The sequence below is a fragment of the Pararge aegeria genome, chromosome 3 (genome assembly GCF_905163445.1).
Source record: "Pararge aegeria chromosome 3, ilParAegt1.1, whole genome shotgun sequence".
NCBI classification, from domain to species: domain Eukaryota; kingdom Metazoa; phylum Arthropoda; class Insecta; order Lepidoptera; family Nymphalidae; genus Pararge; species Pararge aegeria.
The window spans coordinates 6,366,072-6,387,690 of record NC_053182.1 but is presented as its reverse complement, the minus strand read 5'-3'; the positions used below and the strand labels follow the sequence as shown (position 1 = coordinate 6,387,690).

Below are 21,619 nucleotides of genomic sequence, written 5' to 3'. Positions count from 1 at the left end.
GACTCGCGCGTGCAATCCAGTGATGTCTAGCGCCATGAAATTCATCTCAGCAGCCACGACCACTCTGCCAAGAGTGCACGACTAAGAAGAAGAATTCTCATTTTTAGGTCCTGTAGTAACCGACACAGCCTGTATTAACGACTTTTTATTGATGAGAGTCATTCAGAAGCGACAATAATTTAAAGTTGACTATTTGTCCATGCAATAGTTTAAACACGAAAAATTAAATTTTATCCTGCTAGAAAGATTTTTAAAGAGAATTTTTAGAAAAAGAAAATTGAATTGAAGTTGCGGCTGACGCTGAAAGTCGAGAGCTCCGCGTTTGAAGTGTTTCGCAAATATTGACAGGACCGAATATTTTAAAAGTTGAAATTTTTCTGAGATATTTTCAGACTCAGGCTTTGCTACTATGAAGTGGAGACGAACGGAGTATCACGTTTATCACTTCATATTAGTCTATTTTTATCTAAATCAAAAATTTAATATGATTGAAAAATATTGTTGGTGAGAATAATATCAAAATTTTATTTTATTATGGGGTAATGCTGCTGATAAAGATTCTATTTTCGTCCTGCAGAAAAGGGCTGTTCGTGCGATATATAAAATGGGCCCAAGAGAGTCATTAAGGGATAATTTTAAAGAAGTTAAAATAATGACGGTGCATAGTCAGTACATATATGAAAATTTAATTTATGTCCATAAAAATATATCAAAATTTAAAAGAAAATGCTCTGTAACAATATAAATATTAGAAGCAAAAATAAACTCGTTGTGCAGTTTACTAGGCTACACAAAATTTAAATTCATTCAAGGGCAATTGTATATTATTTTATAACAAACTACCAAATGAAATCTTTGAGATGTCTTTCAATAAGTTCAAAGTTTATATAAAACGAAAAAGCTTACAGAAAAATATATTATTATAATATTAAGGATTATTTAAACGATAAAAAAGCTTGGGTGTGAATTGCTCCAGCTTCATAGCTTAATTTAAATTTACTGGAAGATGGTGATAACAAAAAAATAAATTTAGCCGGCTAAGTTTGTTGTGGGCTCTTTAGATTTAAGTTGGCGAACGAAGTTATCACCATCCCGTTACAATTATGTAAACAAATATGTATGAACGCTTCATAAGTGCCTGTGATAGGCCTACATGAATAAAGAAATTTTGAATTTGAATTTGAATTTGAAAAACAAGGCAAAAAAGAGACACAATAATGACAAGAAAAATTTCTAAATCTTTATTTATAAAATCCTTATATTCTAAATTACTACATACTGATAAATAAACATTTCTTTAACCGAATATCGTTAAACAACCCACATATAAGTTTACCACCGAGAATTTATCTTCGTCTTAATAATTTGTCTTCCTTGATGGATGCTACGACTCGCGAGAACGAGACGTGAGAGATGAAACTCTATAATTAATACGGGTAGATATTATACGCCTTGGGTTTGGTTGGTGTACTAAAAGTTCTTAATACTAAATATAAAACATTTAAGATTCTTAGTCTAAAATGATATGATTCATGAATTATCATTCTTATTAATAGGGCATTTTGAACGATATTAACTAACGACTTTCATTTGATGTGCGTATCAATGTAATAAATAATATTTTCTTATTCTCCGTTAGCCATCATCAATTTGCCCACTACTTGAAAATGTATAATAACAATAACTATAGCTATGCTATTTGAAATATAAGAATTGACTACTTCATTTATAACGTCTGTAGATATATTAAGATTTAAGATGATGAATAATATCAGATTTATGTAAATGAATAACTATGCAGTGCAGAACGTACATAAAATATGACAGTGAAATATCTACTTTTAAATCTCTATGAAAATGCTAGTAATATATTTTGATATAATATAATAAACTAAGTGCGCTGTGCTATTACAATTTATAATAAAATACACACTAATGCTAGTTTTATCAGATGGTTTAATTTGGTTCAGTCATTGTTATTAGTAATAGAAATCATTTCATGGCAGTTGGAAAATAGGATAATGGTGTTAGTTATATTGCACTTAACCTAATATACGAAACGGATTAAATTTATTATTCCGATTTTGTAATGATTGTGGTCGCCTTGACCGGGTAGGTTTATGCAAAGGTTCATTTGCAGCAGAAAGTAATGGAGATTGAAAATCATCAATATCAGGTGTTGTATCGGTCATATTCTTTTCCATATTATCTGTAATATCTGTTTCATTAAATTCATTATTATTTTCCGATATTGATGCGTTATATAGCATTATGGATTCTTCAGTGTTATTTTTTTCCTTATAATTCAATGTTAAATTACTATCGGCCTCAGTATCCACATCTGCTACAATTGTTATTAACGTTGCTCCTGTTGTTTGGGTTGATGAATCTGATAAGGTGATATTGTCAACGGTGGATCGAATAGAGGCAGTTATCAAGTCATTTTCAGAAACATCTGGAGTAGTATCCTTTGAAGATGAAACATTATTTTCCAATGTTGTATCTATTTTAGATTGCTCGGAATCAATGTTAGTATTATTTTTAATTTTATTTTCAGAAACAGGAACTTTGGTTGTTACTTCAAACACTGTCACGTCTATGTTAGGATGTTTATTGTTGTTTTTAATTATTTCTATTTTTATCACTTCGTCATTCATAACAACTTTATGTTCTATTGGAGACGCCACCAAACTTTCAACAGGGGATATATTTGCTGGTAAATTATGGTGATTTTGACCATAGATAATTTGAGAATTATTTTCTTGAGTAAAGTTATCTTCGTCGTGGAGTCTAGGTTCCTTTATGATAACAGTAAGCTCAAGAGATGTATCTTCTTCAATTTGGCGGACGATATTACTGGTGTGGAAGTTTTGTGCATATGATTTTACAGTAGTCGTATCTATTTCTTCAGCGTTTGGGTTATTTGAAGTTGTATCGACAGAAGATTTCGAATTTTTTTCTAATTTTATGTTCTTTGACATTTTAGTTTTCATTTCATCATATTTCGTGTATTTCTTTGGCACAAGATATTTCGAGTAATCGATATATTGATTATCATTTGTTTTAGTTGAAAACAACGAATTATTCATTGAATTTTCAGCTGCTATGTCTTTGGTTGGTATTTCAGTACTTGTCAAATCTTTTAAATTTTCAGAATCCCTTTGCATACCATTATGTTCTGAAAGTTGTTGAGCTAATTTTTCCTCTATTGACAGTGCAGTCATATCATCACTGATTTTTGCTTTAGCCATCACCAAAGGTGGCACAAAATGATCTGTGGGTTGACTAAATATTGTTTCTAAATTTCCAAGACGCGCAAGTTCAACGTGTAGTTTTTGGTGTTGCAAGTTTTTTTCTTCTTCTAACTTCTTAGTTTGGGCATTTGTAAACAAGTCATCGTTGTTGGGTAGCTTTTGATTATCGTAAAGTAAATTATTATGTACTATGTCTAAGTTGATATTTTTTTCTAACGGGACTTTATAGAGTTTATTGATGATTGGTGGTTGTGTCATCACTAATTGTTCTGTAGTACTAAGAAGAGAATTTTGAATGGTAGATAGTAGCTTAATAGAAGTTGATTGGTTGATATCATCTTCATGTTCAGTAGTAATATTTTCTTCTGTGTTAACTTCATTACTTGTGTCCTGATCAGAAAATGTTGTATCTGTTGCAGTCTGCCACGATATAAGTGGTGTTGTTATAATTGGTGAAGCAGTTGTTTGCTCTTCTTCGGTACAAGACAGTTCTTTTAGAAGATCTTCCCGTTTCTGCAAAATTTAAATTATGTAAAAACATGTACAACATTCTAAATTCGTTCTTTGATTTTCTCTTTTGAAATAATTTAATATATCATACCACGTTTCCGGTGCATTGAACTCTCTTTACTCCAGCTAACCCACAATCTGCAGTCAATTGCACTGCAGCACTCTCAGGTAAATATAACACAGTTAGTGCTGGTAATGCTCGTACCATGCATCCTTCATTTCCAAGCGCCCACTGCGGAACTGAACATAAAAAAAAATATTAAATAGCCATACATTATTAAACCAGACTTGGTTTGGTATTAACTGTGCTTATTGTAATATGGAAAATATAAACTGTTGTATTATGTTCAATGACCTGGTAGTTCACAGATGAATGAAGCAACTGAGGGTCCACCGCAGGCACGTGCCTCCCACCGGTAGTCAGCGGCGGGGTCGGCAGCGGCACATAATGGCGCAGAGCGGGCGTCTGGTGCTGCACTCCAATACCCATCGCCACTTAAACCGCGATAGTCTCTGAGGAACAGAAAACTTTTAAAGCTTACGAGAAGGAACAAGGATTCCATAAGTCAATATTCAGCTTCAAATAATCAAACTTGACGTTCCTTTTTTCTTATAATTAACGAGAGATGTATCCATTCTTTTAAATAAATCAGTAATTCCTTGGTTATAACAATCAATCTTCAATTTCAGCACTACAACTTTTTTAATACTCACGTCCAAGTGAAGTCACCATCAGGGTTGCTGCGTATAAGACCAACCCACACGGCACTCGAGATGTCTAACTCTTTTAGATACGCCCGAACAGCGTCGTACTGTGCGGTAGTGTCCACTGAAACAAAGTTTACTGTTTAATCTACTATGTAATAATATTTAATGTTTATGCTTAAATGCACCTACATTATTTTGGATTGGTTAAACTTTATTTGTTTTTACCTTTCCAAAATGTCTAGAACCAAGTATCATCGTTAGAATGTTGCTATTTTCTAAATATTTAAGGTAAATAAAGATTATGAGGCAGGTATTTATTCTTTGCCAAGTGATTTTTCAATGTCCCCGACCGTAAGTTGTAAGCATCGCTAGATTGATCGACATGAGAGTTTTACCGTAGTGCGCGCGGGAAGTTCTTCGCATATATCATTTCCGAAGAAAACTACGCCATCCGTGCTAAATCGATCGGAACATGACGGTTCCGTATATTTTTACTGTCTCAAGAATTTGCTATCACTAAAATAATAGTGTAAGTATATCCACAGAATTACAAGATCGTATAATACACTCGTTCTTATGTTATGTAAATAAATAAATAGTTTATATCACCAATGCTAATTATTATAAGAAATCCACGAAATTGGTGATTAGCTTTATTTCCTAATGGATTCTTGTGTATTTATGGTATCTAAGAGAAAAAAAAAATGTTATACATGAGAGTATACATGCGTATCAATGTTAACAAGATGTTGATGGAAAACGAAAAAAAATGATCGGTTATAAGAACCATTTTCCATAAATTTACATATCAGCCATTCTACCCTCGTCTGCAGCTCGGGTAGAGTGCCATAATTTGTGCACTGGTTGTATAATCTAATACTGGATATTAAGAGATTACTAGTTAACATAAAATATTATAATATGATTGATTTGCAGAAATTGGAATGTCTACGGAATTCTGTGTACAATGACAGATCCAAATTTATAAACCAACAATATACTTTAGCGCATCCATTGGCGTATTGCCAGGTATTGGCGTCGATCAGCGAGACTGGCAACTAGCGGAACCTTGGCGATTCACCAACTCAATATTTTATAATGCTATTCATTCGTGGTCAATTAAAAATTCTATGGATTTCTAAAGTATGTACAAGGCATGTTTTGATTTTATTCTAAAAAGTTAAAGTAGGTATACCTTTTTAATCATATTAAGTACCTAAGTAAATTACTTAAGTATTACATCTTTTATTAGAGAAATTCGTGAATTTTCTGTTATATCATTCATTAATGCTTAAAGAACCATGTTTCGAATAAAATTATACTGTTAAGTTAGCGAACTTATTAATCACGTAGCCAAACGCAAGGCGCGGATGCCACGTATTTATACAGATCTCGCTCCGCTCCATATTCTTTACGTAAAACGTGGATTTAGGAAATACGAAATGTAGTTTGTATTACATTATCAAGCCAGCCGAGATTTACTCGTAGCCCCAGGAGATCTGAGTACAACATTTGTGATATTTGTAAGAAGGAAAAGAGTAGCTCCACCACGATTTCTATTTACCTTTTGAATAAGTGTTGGCTACTTTTGTTGCGTTTTACTTAGCGCGGTCATATTATTTATGTTTGAATAAAGCTTTTATAATATAGCTATTTGAATAAAGTACTAGCTACATTCTTCCGCAATTGTACAATAGTTTGTAACCATTTTCAATATCTGGCTTGGTTTCAAATATATATTTCCAATAAACGCTGGTGATTATAGTTGGTGTAATAACAGTGTACCTTGTATTACTATTATAATTATTACCCATTACTGTTAAATGAACGTTTTTTCTTTTAACAAATCGGAAGTCACCGACAGTCTCCTGGGTTAAGATTATATAACAAGATTTATTAACAGTACATTTCAAATCTAAAACTGCGACTGAGAAAAGTTTCTTTCCCTTTAAGCTGATGCTTCTTTGCCAGAGAGTAGAGAGCCTATCTGCTAAATCTTGCGATATAGCATCACTAATATTATTATTTTTTTTGTCGTGGTGGAAAAGCTTTATGGCTACCTCTGTCCTTTTGGGCAGGACAGAGGTTATGTGGGACACGTTTAGTCGAACTAAAAACCACCACGGCATGTCCCTCTCGTTGGCTTTATTGGACATCCGGGGAACACGTTGTATACTTCACAGACGTCACTAATATTTACTGAAGCGATATAGACACGCGCTTGCCGTGCCACGTCGTGCTTTTTCACTCCTTCAATTTGAAGGAATTTAAATTCCAATAGTAACATAAAAAATAAAAGATCGCAACCATAACTAAACATCTTTGATTTCGACACCTCAGTTTACATATTGAACCAACTGGGAAACTACATTAGGTACTCAAGAAATCCCGTAGGATATTTAAATTACCAACGAGACGCTTGGAAGATCCGTCTCTTCATTTCCGTATAAATCTTATAGGGTTGTTAGTACGAGATTGCGAACCTCTTATGTGGCCACTCGGAACTTAAATAAATTATTTTAGGTGACTCGAAGTATTTTTGATTTAAATTCTCCCTCAGTACTTCAGTTGAGAACATAGCGCTACGAAGACAATTTTAGGCCATGCCATTGCGTAAGTTTGAACTTATGTTAAAGCACATGAGTTAAGACAACGATCGATGAGAACACTTGAATTATTCAATTAATTCATCAGTTATGAAACTTTAACTACTAAAATAAATAAGTGAATCTTCCATCGACTCAAACATGCTTTTGCATTTATATTAAATGTGTATCGATATTGCGCCTTTAAACAAACCATCAATAAACATAATGTAATGAGCATTTTGATTTCGCACAGGTTAACAGGAGGTCACGTGTTCTTTTATTTTTCTTCAACTACAAGTTGGCCCTTGACTGTTATCTCACCTGGTGGTAAGAGATGAAGTCTAAAATGGTAGCGGGCTAACTTGTTGGTATTTCGATTATATTAAACTACATAGCTTAGCTACACGCCTTTAACGATAGGGTGATAACTAACCACGGCTAAAGCCTCCCACCAGACCAGATCAGAGAAGATTCAGATATAATAATTTACAAAATTTCCCCCGCTTGGCATCGAACCCGGGACCTCCAACTTAAAGCCACTGCGCTCACCGCGTCATGATATTGTTGTCAAAACACATAAAAAATTCGCAATAAAAAAATATTATTTAATAAACTTAACAATGTTCGGACTTAAACCAATGGTTATAAGGTAGCTTTAGTAATATCAAAGCATTGTGAGCGCACTATGAAAAGAATCCCGATAAATCCTCTTAGACTCATAACAAAAGATGATTAAGTGAGGCTGCGATAACATATTGTACTGGCTTTATCTCTGAGCAAACGCGATTCAGCTCGAAGGTAGCCTCTAATCTTTTCTGACACGCATATTACAGTTCCACGAAAAAAGTACCTTAATAGACAAGTTTATCTTCGGTAATGTAATTGAGGAAAGTGCTCCTTGAGAACTCTACCAAACATTTTCGCCCAATGGCCCACGAGTCTAAACAATTGCGTTACCATTTATTACTTTCGTTTATTAATAAGTTCAACATATTACTTTCGTTGACTATTTGAATGTGACTGCAAATGTGAGTGGGTTAAAATACCCATCCAATGGAAGGCCCCAAATTTCCTACATTTTCCATTTATTGCCAGAAGATAAACGTAACAATATTTTGTGCGGACTCACCTGTGAGATCACACATGAGCTACGAGTACCTTAGCCGCTGTGCTTTCCATCATCGTATTTCACTTCCCTATCTAATAGTCAAGTTATCAAAAGTATGTCAATGTTCACAACTTCGGATGAATATAAAAATTTGAGCGTCCAGGTTCCACGCAGGAGGAGATTCTCGAAGAATTCTGAGGCTGTTTTCTTTGCAGGAATCTGGATCATCTATAATATTCGTATAAACGCGCTAATTTCTGGAACTACCTGTCAGAATTAACACCAGGCCTTAAGAGTCGAGCATCAGCAAACAAGTCGCAAAGAACACAACACACACAACTAGCAAAAACGAACAGGGTGGCCGGGCGTAGAATAGCGAACGAAAGCTGGTGTGGTGTGTTACCCTATCAGAAGTTTTATGCAGACAGAGAATAAATGTGATATTGCTATTGTGGTTTGTTCTTCTTCCTCGCAGCAAAGAATGTGATTTTGCACAGAGATTATAATTGGACTGGAAAGCAGGCAGTTGGGATATTTAAAACACAATTTTGTTTTCTTTATAAAACTAATTAATGGATTTTGATAGGAATGGTCTTGATATAAAATAAATTGCTACGAATGAAACTGGGGGTAAGGATAGTATAAATACGTATACAGGCAAAGCTAAAGCTAAAGTCAAAATATCAAATTTTACAGTCATAACATGAAAAATAAAATAATTTAGGGGAACTAATATAGGGGATATTAGTTTGCAGAAATTATTTTATTTTACCTTCGAGGTGGATTTAAAAAAAGTATTTTTTTGTTTTAAACCGAAAGCCAGAATAACAATTTTAATTGATATAACTTGAAGAATATTTAAAAGAATGACCATTTTCATACAAACTTTCACCCCCTGTTTAACCATGCCAGGGGTTTGGCCATAACGATTGAAGTTCGTTGGTCAAAGGTCCTTTTTTTTAAGGGAATTCCAAAGTCCACGGTCTAAGGCCGCTTGTTTCTTCGAGCAACTTGTACTTGTTCTGGCTATTTTCTATTTTCAAAATTTCAAATCCCTAGTTTCAGCCGTTTGAGCTGTAGATCCAACCAGTCAGTCGGGACAAAACATTTTATAGTTATTGATTTGACCATTTCTGTACATTGAAATATGCCATTGTTATTTTGTAACTCTTTACGGGACATTGAGCACGGAATGTTTATTGGTGGTTTATTGCTTTATGGAAGTGTGTTTTATTTGAAAGTTTACAAAAAGTTGGCAATGTGCCATATAGCGACCCGCGGGACTGGCACACTGGTAAACTACAGTCTGCCAACACAATAATGCGGTGTGTAACTGCCTACATTGTCGGATTGTAATATTCATTATTTGTTGCCTATATTAGGTTCGCATTTGGCTGAAATAATAGACATAAATAGGGATATTCCAACCGCAATTCCAGTATTCAAATTCATAGTATCAACCCATTACCGGCCCACTATATGGCACGGTTCTCCTCTTACAATGAGAAGGGTTTAGACCGTAGTCCTAAACGCTGACCAAGTGCGGATTTGTGGACTCCACACGGCTTTGAGAACTTTATGAAGAACTTTAAGGCATGCAGATTTCCTCACGATGTTTTCCTTCACCGGAACGAGTGTATTTTAATTCCAGTTTTACCTGATTTAAAATATAGTTGAAACTTTATACAATATAGACACACTCATTAATAATAAAATTAAAAAGCTGTTTTTTCCCCACTTTTTGAGTAAGGTCGTCGACCTTCCTCAAAAACCTACCTCACAAATGGCTTTATTGATAATCAGGCTTCAATCATTAAATGCCGAGCAAATGAAGTCATCGCGCAAGCGAGTGATGCGACGCGGTTGGTTGTGGAATATTTTCTAGAATAGCTGATAAACGAATAAATTAAAAAAATTCTAACTGCTAGTAAGGCATTATAGAATAAGGCACTTATGCTCGTTTTAACTAAACCTAGGAATCGCCTAAATCGAATGCCCTATGACAAAGTCAGGCGAAGTCTATAGAATAGTAAGTTTTACCAACACATAGGTGAAACCATTAGTGAACGCTTTATTTATGCCTAGGAGTCTCATTAGATTAGGCGTTACTTATTCAGGCATTGCCTGCTTTGTCGTAAGTGAAAACGGGCATTTGTCTATAATATAATATATCTTTTAAAATATATCAAGTAGGTACTCAAGTAACTACTTCCCTTACAAACGCAAAAAAAATGCGCACGATGTCGCGGGCTACTGCTAGTTATATTATAATGTTACGTATAATATTGCCTCAAAAGAGGTATTTTCCATAACACGAATAGTGTTGGTTGGTAAATGGTAATATTCTAAGCGATGATAATACTGATTGCACACAGAACCGCCCTTAGCTGTCTAAGCAACTACATGCGAAACTATTTATTCCCCGCTCCTTTGCCATAATGCTTGGCCCTTCAATTATTATTATAAAAAGTTTGATAAGGCCCGCAATAGAACACCGTGGTACGGTGGTAGATCAAAGCTAGAATTCCTATAAGAGACGAAGCGCGTTCCCAGCAATCAAGTATCTGTAGCAATGAATGTTGACAGTTTAGCGTTGACAGCCTAATGGTAGTGATGGACCTCGGCCTCCCTTTACAGGTAACCGAATACGATCGCCAGCACGTACCTATAACTTTTCGGAGTTATACGCGTTTAAGCAACAAAATATCTCTTGCTTTAACGCTCAAGGAAAACCTGCATGCCTGAGAGTTATCCATAATTTTTTCGAAGGCGTGGGAAGTCTACTACGCACTTTATGTGTGGATTTAGTAGACCCGTTTGAGAAGACCTGTGAACTTTAGTAGGCCGGTAAAGGATTGAGACTGATGATGATGTTTTTTTTTAAAATAATAGAACTGATAAGTTTCAACCTAAACTGACTTTAATTTATTGAAGCTCAGGACAAGAGGTACTTTAGACTAGAGAAATGTAATATTTACTTATCAATGAATTAAGTTGAACAAACACTATAACAGTGATTATAGAGATTAATAGTGAATGAATGATTGGTTTGGCCCTGTAGAGATAATAGAATATATTTACGATCAGCTTATTCAAATATGCATAGTTTAATTGTAACTAAATCAAATAGTAAACCCGTATATTCATGTTTGGGATTTGACTTTATGCTAATACGGTTTTAGTCACAGAATGGAATGAAACAAACTTTGTGTAATATAATGTGTTGATTATCTAAATATCGTCCAAGTCTGGAAAAGGTTTTTATTTATATTTGTTTTTTATATATTGGGAAAATAAACCTGCGGATAAAGCCATAACGAAGTTGGCTAAACGTAACACACTCTGTTAACATTTAAAAAAACTTGCCAATCTTTATCTCAAAAGTTCGAAAGACGGTGATAGTTAACTACTCTCTTTCTGTTTTCTTATTTTATTTGAATGTTTTAAGAATTGATCATACTTTAAATTTTAATTTATTTATGATTAAGTAATTATTATTCGTTTGTTGAAATATTATGTATATAATTTTAAGTGTATTTTTACATCACCAAATTCCTTTCAACCACCTTATAATCCTTTCTTTATCTGTGTTTTCTACGATCTCTCTCTTTCTCTCGGTTGCCTAAAAGAGATCGCTATAAGATAAGGCCGCCAAAATTAACAATTTGATGTTGTGTTTGAGTTTCTTATTTTTTATGTAAGTACATTCCTTTCGTGTACGATAAAAGTGTATTCGTTCAATCACCCTTGTGTACTCGCGGCAAAGGAATAGATAATTACGTCTAAAAGGTACCATATATTTACTTGCCATACTGCATTGCTATAGTGGGGAGGTTTCAGGCAGCGAAGGAATGTAGCAATCCTATTCATCTGTTTCACACGTACACCGCACACAAGCCTAAATCTTTGCTATGTTTGGAACGTGAAGCTTTTGATAGGGGTGTGCCAAGTTACTTCGAAAGATTCGAATAGAAACTTCAAAATATTCAAAGGATTCTATTTCAAAAATTGAATAATTTAAAACGTAAAGAAATAAACGAAACTTAATTGACATCAGGTCTAAAAGTAGTTTACACAGAGCTCCCTGTAGAAAAGTATGACCTGATTTCGATTTAGTTAAGTTAAGAGATTTTGTTCAAAGAATTGACACCGCAGCTATTCAAAAGAAAAAAAAAAGTCCGTCTCTCGATGGGTGTGTTACCAACCAGATTTATGGAGGTTCTCTTATGGCTCTCATAGATTCTAATATCAGTATGATATAAATAAGATTGTTCTATTAATATTGTTAGAATATTATCAAATATAATGTTAATTAATACAAGAAAAACCCCTAAACAAATCAAGTTCTTCATCAACATCCAAATAATCAGATTCTGAAGAACTTGATTTGTTTAGGGGTTCAAGTTTCACCACAGACTCCTCTACCAACTCCCCCACTGAATCTGTGCTTTCTAGAGAAACTGTTACTGTCTCTTGTGGCTTGGGTTTTTCTTGTATTATAACATCCCTACTTGTGGTGACTTTGTTCTTTACTGGGTCATATATTCGGTAACCTTTGACATTATCACTATAACCAACAAGTATATGTTTTTCTTGTATTAATTAACATTATATTTGATAATATTCTAACAAATATTTTATAATTATTTCATCATCATCATCTTCATGTCAATCAATGGACGTCCAATGTTGGACATACATTTGTATTATTTAATTTTATTGGAACTGTAGCTAAATAAATGAAGAATACTTACTTTTGTAAATCTGTTCTAAGACTATACAAACTTGAATGATTCTATTATCGGATCGAATTATTTAATTCCATAGCCGCGAATCCTTCGAAATTTTGAGTATTTGCACACCCTAGTGTTTGCAACCGCTCTCATTCAATAGAGCTGACTGACAGCTAATTCAAGTGTATAATAATAGTAGGAAACTACGACGCGACTCGCTCTGGGGAAATTTGCATTAAACTCCAAGACGAGATGTCAGCCCCATGTCAGTATTCAAATTGAGTCGATTAAGTGGAGCACGTGCCTTTCATGTCTTTATACTCACTTTTTATGAGAGTTGTAACATGAATTTTAACGGTCATTAACTTTTTTTTCTATCGTATAACAACACATTTATACAATGATCAGAATATACTATTTAAATACATCGGTTAATCCATCAGTCATTTAACCTCTTTTTATATCTCATGGCAAATAAACCTTTCCCTGCTATTTCACCAGGATCTAATTTTCTATGACGAATTTATATCTCAAATGTAGACAAAAAGAATTTCATCATGTAAATAGCACCTTTTTACTACCTAATTTTTAAGTAGGATTTATGTAAAGAAATTAGAGATCTCTCACAAGATAAAAAAAATATTATAAATAAATTTTTTCATTGTAAAGTGTCAAATGATGTTGAAAACGAGCAACCTGCTGAGTTGCTTGCCGGCTCTTCTCGGTGGAATCTGCCTTCCGAACCGGTGGTAGAGTCACTCCAAACAGACTGACTGGACGTTTCAAAAGTGCTTATAAACTGGGCCTACTTGAAATAAATGAATTTTGAATTTGAATTTGAGATTCACACGTGAATTTATGAAACAGATGTTAACATTCTGTAAAAAATGTACAAACACATACACATCTGTCTGTATAATATGGTTCATCGGGAATGCTATCTTTTCCTCTTTGGCAGATGGACCCTACAATAATTCCGATCATATTAGGTATATATGACCCAGCCAGAAAGGGACTTCAAGACGTCAAAGGCCAAATAATAAATGACAACATAATTATAATACAAATAATAAATGACAAGTGACAAGGGATGCGGATAGAGAATAGCTGGTGGGTTGCTACTGTGACGCATGACAGCCGCTCCAAATCTGATGAAATTCCGTATTAGATTTCGAAACAAGACGAAGCTATACGTCATAGACTTGCAGTAGTCTGAATACTTAATTTTTCCTTAATTGCAAAATTTTGAGCTAAGTTATGGGTAAATGTTCTCGTGGAAAGATCCTTGCTAAGATTTGATTAAGCCTTTTAAAATATATTTAAATCCAATAATAGCGCTGTCCCCTTTTGGCTTTGTTGAAATTTGTTGTTCATTTTGCACCTACCGAAACGCGTATAACGTCAGTAGCACGTGCCATTAACTTCGAACTCATTGAAGTTATCTGCAGTTGTATATCCCGCCAAGTTGCTGCCATTTTTGCCCTTTTTAGTACTGAAAAATAAACCACTATACGGCTGCTACGGCTCCTAAGCCAAATGCACCTCTCGCAGCTATTTTGATTTATGAATATTTGAAGAATATTCTCGAAAGTCGTGCCGAGAATTGTTGGATTTATTTACCTACACCCACAGAATTAAGAACATATAGAAACCTCATTCAGCCATTATTGCAGTGCATTGTGACCAAAAACAGTTTAAAATGCCCCACGCACGTCTCACTTCACATCCGCGTTATTTTGCTACCTCACAAACTTTCATCCGCCTGTTCATCGCCTGAACTTCTAAAGTGAAGGGGAATATGAAGCTTCAATATTAGTCGCGTAAAAGATTTCTGTATGTTCTTAATTCTATGCCAACACCCCGCGTTTTCAACTTTATATCCCTAGTAATATGTGAAAATATAAATAAAGCCGGAATTTTGAATTTTGACGAGAAAAGTTTTGTCTTACAAATATTTAATTTTACCTCCACTGCAAAATTCTGAGCTGTAAGTAATGGATAAATTATGCCCGCATCGAATGATCCCAAGATTGCTTTAAATCCGCGGTGAATTTATGAACGGATTTTTCACGATAATCGAGTAAATCCTCTTGTCTACTTAGCGGGAAATCTAGCCAGTTTAGCCGCCTTATCACCTAAGGAGGTAATAAAGTCAGATTCCAACTTCAAAAGTAAAAATGAATCTTTTGGTAAATATATTATACCTTCCCTCTCTCCCTGTATAAAATATAATTTTATAAAAACAATTTTAAATCAAAACAGCGGAAAATCAAATCATATTAAAGTTAGATACGAGCATACGAGCTAAGGAAATATACCAAAGAACTTTAATCACTAGGATTCAATAAAAATCACACATGCGTGTAACCAGCTTAAAATGACACAGAATATTTTATGAGCGGTTCATGAAAATTTTATGAAATAAAATGCAGGCTTTTCTGTGCTACGTTGCGGTTCGTTTATGTATGCGCTACATACTTAGAAATATAACACAGTATAGCATGCACAATAAAGCACAATACAATTAAAGGGCGTGCACCGCTGCACTGGCAAATATAAAAATTTAAATTCACTAGTGATGTAATATTTTAATTCTTAAGCTTGCAGATATTTTTAGATACAATGAGGACTGGCAACATGGCTGCTGCGCTTTAAATAAAGTCATATCTATAAAACCCACGCCTCTCTGTCAACGGAAATTGCCTCTATATCTCATAGACAGCATTTTCGTGTGGTACAGTCAGTGAGGCATTGACTTTTCTGACTGTTGACTTGATGTTGATTGACTGTTGTTGTTCTTAAAGAACTTACTTTATATGATTATATAAAAGCCTGTCGTTACGGCTTTAAGCTTGGTGATTCTATTTGTAGTCTCTACGATATAGGCTATGATAAGTTATAAGATTGTGTCACGAGTCGTTTTCTTGAATGCTTTCTGTCCTTACGTATTGTTGCGCATGTAAACAAGTGAAACTGGAGAAGCTGGCGCCCGGCCCGTCTATTAATCTATCAAGTAAAAGCCGTGTAAAAGTGTAATCTTCATAATTTTTTTTCTTATCAATACATAAATGTAACTTATTTTACGTGATATATTAATTACATTATATACAAAGAAAATTAACGTTCATTTTGCAGCGCAGAATTTACAATGGGGCTGCTTATTACAAAATATCTATCGCGTTACCTTCTTAATTAAAGTACAAAGATATATGATGTAGAAAGTTTGATAACCACGGCTTGTGATAATATTGTACCGAAACGAGGCTTTTCTAACTTTAATAAGACGTGGTAGTAACTTGAAGAACAAAACTACTAGTATTGTACGAGTATCTCAGTGGTCGATCAGTGAGAAAACGTACTAATAAAAGAACCCGAGAGAAAAGAACACACACACAACATAAATAGGCATCCACAATACAGACTAACCTAGTGTGGATACCCACGGAAATTATATTTATTGTCAAATGTTTAATATGTCATTGATCGACCACTGAGACAAAATGCAATAGCAGACAGAAGTCTGAGATTTTGTAAAACTATATTCATTATTACACAGCTTATTTTTTTTAAATATTTTAAATAATGTGAATGTTTGTTAATTAATCATACTAAAACGGCTTAAGGGATTCGAATACTTGCAATCCTTACATCATTAGCGAGTATCGAAGCACTGTAATCTCACAGTAAAATGGACGTAGCTCTTAATATAAAGCTTAAAACGATATGTTCTGACTAAGACCTACAATTTTTTTTTATTCCGAGTATACCCACCTACCTTTTATTCATCATCATCATCATCACTTCAACCGATTGAAGTTCACTGCTGGACATAGGTCTTTTGTAGAGAGTTCCAAAATCCCCATTCCTGGGCCGCTTGTTTCCAGCGGCTCCCAGCGACTCGTTTGATGTCGTCGGTCCACCTTGGGGGCCGATCAACACTGCGTTTACCTGTGCGGGGTCGCCATTCCAACACCTTTTATTGCTTCGCTAAAATATATAAAAATATAGAAGTAAAGTTATGTAAATATAATAAATATAAACGCAAGTCCGTTCTTTAAAAAGTATTGTTATTTGAATTCGTTTTGAACATGGTAGATATCATAAATAATGACCTGATGACAGATATTACTTCTTCTACTTATTCATTGTACTCGAACGACCCAGCGTTCTAGAACAATGAATAGTAGAACCTATTATTGTGGGCTAACAAGCCTTGACTGAAGCCTCTACCGACCGCTTAACAATGAAACATGAGACTTGAATACTAATGGTTACAACGGGTATGATATTATTCAAATTACAAATTGAATTATTTGCGGTACTAACTCATCAAATTAAATTAATTTGTAGGTGCTAAAATATTGTTTCAGTAAAGTGGGTCGGTAGTAACCCTCTTCAAATCGAATCAATTTAAATCCAAAAACTTTATTTAAATAGGCGTATACTATGTTCTTATTTATCTTTCATTCATAATAGTTTGCATTATTATATAGTCAGAAACCTTTAGTCGTGCCATTATAAAGTTCATATATAAATAGTTCGTATAAATATTAGCTTTTTTGCTCGGTGTATAAGGGCGCAGGTTATGTTGTATTCCCCTCCTCTAAAGGGGGATAAACCCGAACCAAAAACCACCACGGCATGTCCTTGTTTGATGGACTGCTGGGGAACCCGTTGTATACTTGCCGGACTTCTACCAAGCACCAATTGCCGGGGCTTTCGCGATAGTAAGAAGAGGCTTGGCACAGCTTGAAAGCTTGAAAAATACAAAACATACCGATGTCAATAACGAAATGGTTCAGAAGAAGATATAAAATATTCCACCGCATCATTTGGAACAAATATACGAAGATAAGCTAAATAAAAGTATTTAAAAACTTTAAATCCCAAGCGAATGCGGGCAAAATAAACGAGAAAAGCATCTCTATAAATCCACCTGGTCACATGACAAAGGAAAAAGTATACATAAAAAAATAGCACACAAAACGTGTGAAAGGAAATACTCGTACTTTTTGCTTAAAAGCAATTTATCATTTCTCCTAGAAAACTTGCTGGAAATAAATAATGTAGGTTTATAATAGTGTTTTTATTATTCTAAATCTGTAACTAAAATAAAATTCAGCCATTGCTTAGTATCTATTACCTGAGGTATCTTCCTCGTTAATTTGGGTCGCAACCTTATTTCATAACATATAAAGAACAAAGTCAATTGTCTTGAAAAGGTCTTTTAAACCTCATAATGACGACAGTCCTCTTTTAAATTGAAGATATTATTTTCGACATCAAATTGTGGCTTATTTTTGGGTGTTACGTAAATAGGATTTTTTGGATCTAACAAAAATCTATATTTTTGTTCAACATTTATAGACAAATAAGCCAGTATTAGTATAGAGTTCAGATATTAAAAAATTTTGGAGAACATATTAATCCGAAAACAGAACATAACCAAGGCGGACTAAGTCACTAGCAAAAGTTAGAGAAAAATGATGCAGAGTAGTAAAAAGAAAGTACTGTAACGAGAAATATGGCAGTTGATTATTTACCATCTAATGACTAATCAAACGTAATACGTATAGCAAGTCATCAATCAACATGTTTGTAGCATAGCACACCGTAATTGGCAATTTACTCATTGAATTTGCCCGGATACAATGCCGTCCAATTCAGGTGTACAATGTAGAGGCTGTTATCCTTGAAGCGTTTCATCAATAGCCTATAACAGTACACTGCTGGACTAGAGGCCTCTACGTACGCACTTGGAGCGATTAGCGAGATGCAACCAAAATAATGCCTTTTAAGATTTACAAACATGTTTATCAATACTTGTAAGAATAACTGTAACGAAGGAACTAAGCACAGAAACAAAATAGTTTGTTGTATGTTTGTTGTACAAGAAGTTTCATTTCCATCAAACTTCTGTTACTCTACAACTTTATCCAACAATTTTTATTTAGTTTTTCAATTTCCTTTTTTTAATAATTGACGCCAAGGTGAAATAGTTATTGTTTAATTAGAGTGATTCATCAATCCCAATAGATTAAAGCATCTCACTGAGCGCTTCTAAAATAACACCCTGTGTAGCAAACCTGAATATTTCGACCATCGCTATGATCAGATTAATTTCAGGTACGGTTATGAAATGTCACTTCCATATTCTCATGTATTCAAATTATGAGTATTAATTAAAAGGGACTATCCGTTCGTGAGAGGTAAATCTGTGATCTCACTACCGTGTAATTCTCATGTAGGCATCCAAAGTGCCACCTATGGGCCTACTTGAATAAAATAGGCACATAGGCAGTGGGACTTAAATAAGTGCTTAGTCGATGGTTTTTAGTGCGGCTCAACGTTCCATTAAAAAACCCTGAGATATTGTTCTCTCTTATTCCAACTGAATTGACAATGTTATACATATTTATAAACAAAGCAATTATTGGCTTGTCATTGTTGATGCCTTGTTGCGGGCTTCCCTCAAAGACCCTGCGGAACAAACCCTTTGTAACATAAAACGCCTCAATCCCGTAAAGGGAAACTTAAATTAGACTCGAAATGCCGCCGGGAGATTTACTCTCCGATCTTGAATTCCTTTACTTCCCAACATTATGTTCAGTTCGAACTTTCAGAAGAAGTGTAATTTCGAAGTATAAAGTAATTGATTATAGGTAATTCAATATTTTCTTCAATGAGAAGAACTTGTTTATTTTTGAGTCAGTGGAAATTTATGTTATTTTTTTAAATATCGTATCGTTCCTCAGTGGGTAAAGGCCTCCTCTCTCAAAGTAAAAAGTGATATGAAGCAGCCGCGCGCCACCACGCCGCTCTAATGTAGGTTGGTGGGCTTATTGGTAACAAAGATTAACTCTCAGGAAGGCCGGTTCTACAAAGGGCTTTTGTGCCAATGATCATGATGAATCCTCAATCTTACTCTTTTTTGCGTATCCAGAGGTTAGTGATAATCACAACGACAGCTTAGCGTGCTCTTTTAGGCACGAATGGAAAGTAAAGAGCCTTCAAAATCAATCACAATAACAGTATAATCGATTATTTTAAAGTGCAGACACTGATTTTATACGTAACAACTTTATTATCTATGGTAATACGTAAAGAAAAAAATGTCATTTCATTCAGTCGCCACTAACCAAGTTGCATATACTTACTGAGTTTAATATAGTGCAAATATAATGTTAGGTAAATATTGTATGTTGTTCCACCAATCCGAACTGGGCCAGCGTTGTGGACTACAACCTTTACCCCTTCTCATTGTGGAAGGAGACCCATGCCATGAAGTGGGCCGGTAATGGGTTGATATGAAGATGATGAAATATTGTATGTTAAACAAATAAGTATTTATATAATTTACTACTCAATATATAATCTCAATGCAATGTAAGTTTTACATTGCATTCGTAGCTTTTACTTTACTTCATATGTTTAGATTAAAAGCCTTTTTGCTAGTCAAATGAATAAGAACATGATACCACAGACCTTTCATGGCTTTTAAAAGGCTGAATGGAGTGGCGGTGCGAGTACTGAAACCTCAAGCTATTTAAATTCTACGTAGCGTATCCACTTAACCGTTGTATGTTTTAAAACTACCAACATAAATCTTCGTAATACAGTTGGTGAAGTTTACATTTACTTAGTTTGTTACTAAAAAGCCACAAATTTGTGGTTTTTTCGTTTTTTCTACGGCGAGACCACCCTAAAAATGTTTAGAAATTTATACTTTTGAAAAATACTTACCGGAATTTATTACTTTGTTTACAGACGTAATACATTATACAGTTGGTAAATTTTTAGAGATGCTTTCTTTTTTACTTCCTATTTACACAGTATTACAATTATTTATATGTATTTTCGAATAAAACCCCAAAAAACTGCAGGGTAGGGTTAATCATTTTAAACTTTTCATAATGCTACTCTGCGTATTTTTCTAGACAAAGAAATCAATAGATTTTAGACTGTACTCATAAGTAATAAATACAGTAAATCCTTACTATTCTAGTTATACCTACGTATATAAACTAGATACATATTATTCATAAAAATCATAAATTCAAAATTACGACCGAAGAAGCTAGAGAATCTCATTTGTTGACATTGTATAAACAGTTTGTAAATCGTTGTTAAAGAAAATAAAATCCTGCTTAGAGTACAAATATTGTTACGGGATAAATGTTATTCGAGAAGAGAAAATATAACGTCTATTTTCACAAGCAAAGGAATAATGATAATGTATTTTGAAGCTTATTAACTCAAAGTATGGCTGCTCAATAATTAACATTTATGTTCCATTTATTTTTATCATTCCTACCATTTCTATAATTTTCTACTGTATATAAGAATCACACTAGCTCATAGAAAACTAGATATTCCGCGCTGGTCCGATTCGGATTAGCGGCCTTTAATATGTATATATGTATTTGTAGAAGTTATAATCAGCTTGACTGACGGCTCAATATGGTCACCAAAACTGGGGTCCGAAACTTTGCAAGTTTTCAAACTACGAACTTACTGATAAAAAAAAAATATCTACTGATAAATGGTTCTATAACTCATCAGATTAGATATTAAATTTATGTAGTACTCACAGTGATACTCGACTTGAAATTCTATGCTGCAAACTAAATCATCTCTAAAAATTAATAAAATTTAAATGAATGCCTGATTTTAAGCATTTGTAATAAAGAAAGAATGAATCTACGAGTAGGTGTGAAG

At 34.1% G+C, this 21,619-nt stretch overlaps 1 protein-coding gene across 1 annotated transcript; it reads right to left on the bottom strand.

Moving 5' to 3' along the window:
* Window positions 1-1,933: 1,933 nt before the first annotated feature.
* On the bottom strand, window positions 1,934-14,376 carry LOC120636964 (putative uncharacterized protein DDB_G0282129). Its single transcript, XM_039908542.1, has 7 exons — window positions 14,287-14,376; window positions 13,805-13,866; window positions 12,497-12,735; window positions 4,479-4,593; window positions 4,120-4,277; window positions 3,856-4,004; window positions 1,934-3,767 (listed from the first exon to the last, which is right to left on the bottom strand). The coding sequence occupies exons 1-7, from the start codon at window positions 14,374-14,376 to the stop codon at window positions 2,043-2,045; spliced, it is 2,538 nt and encodes an 845-aa protein (XP_039764476.1). The 3' UTR covers window positions 1,934-2,042.
* Window positions 14,377-21,619: the final 7,243 nt, after the last annotated feature.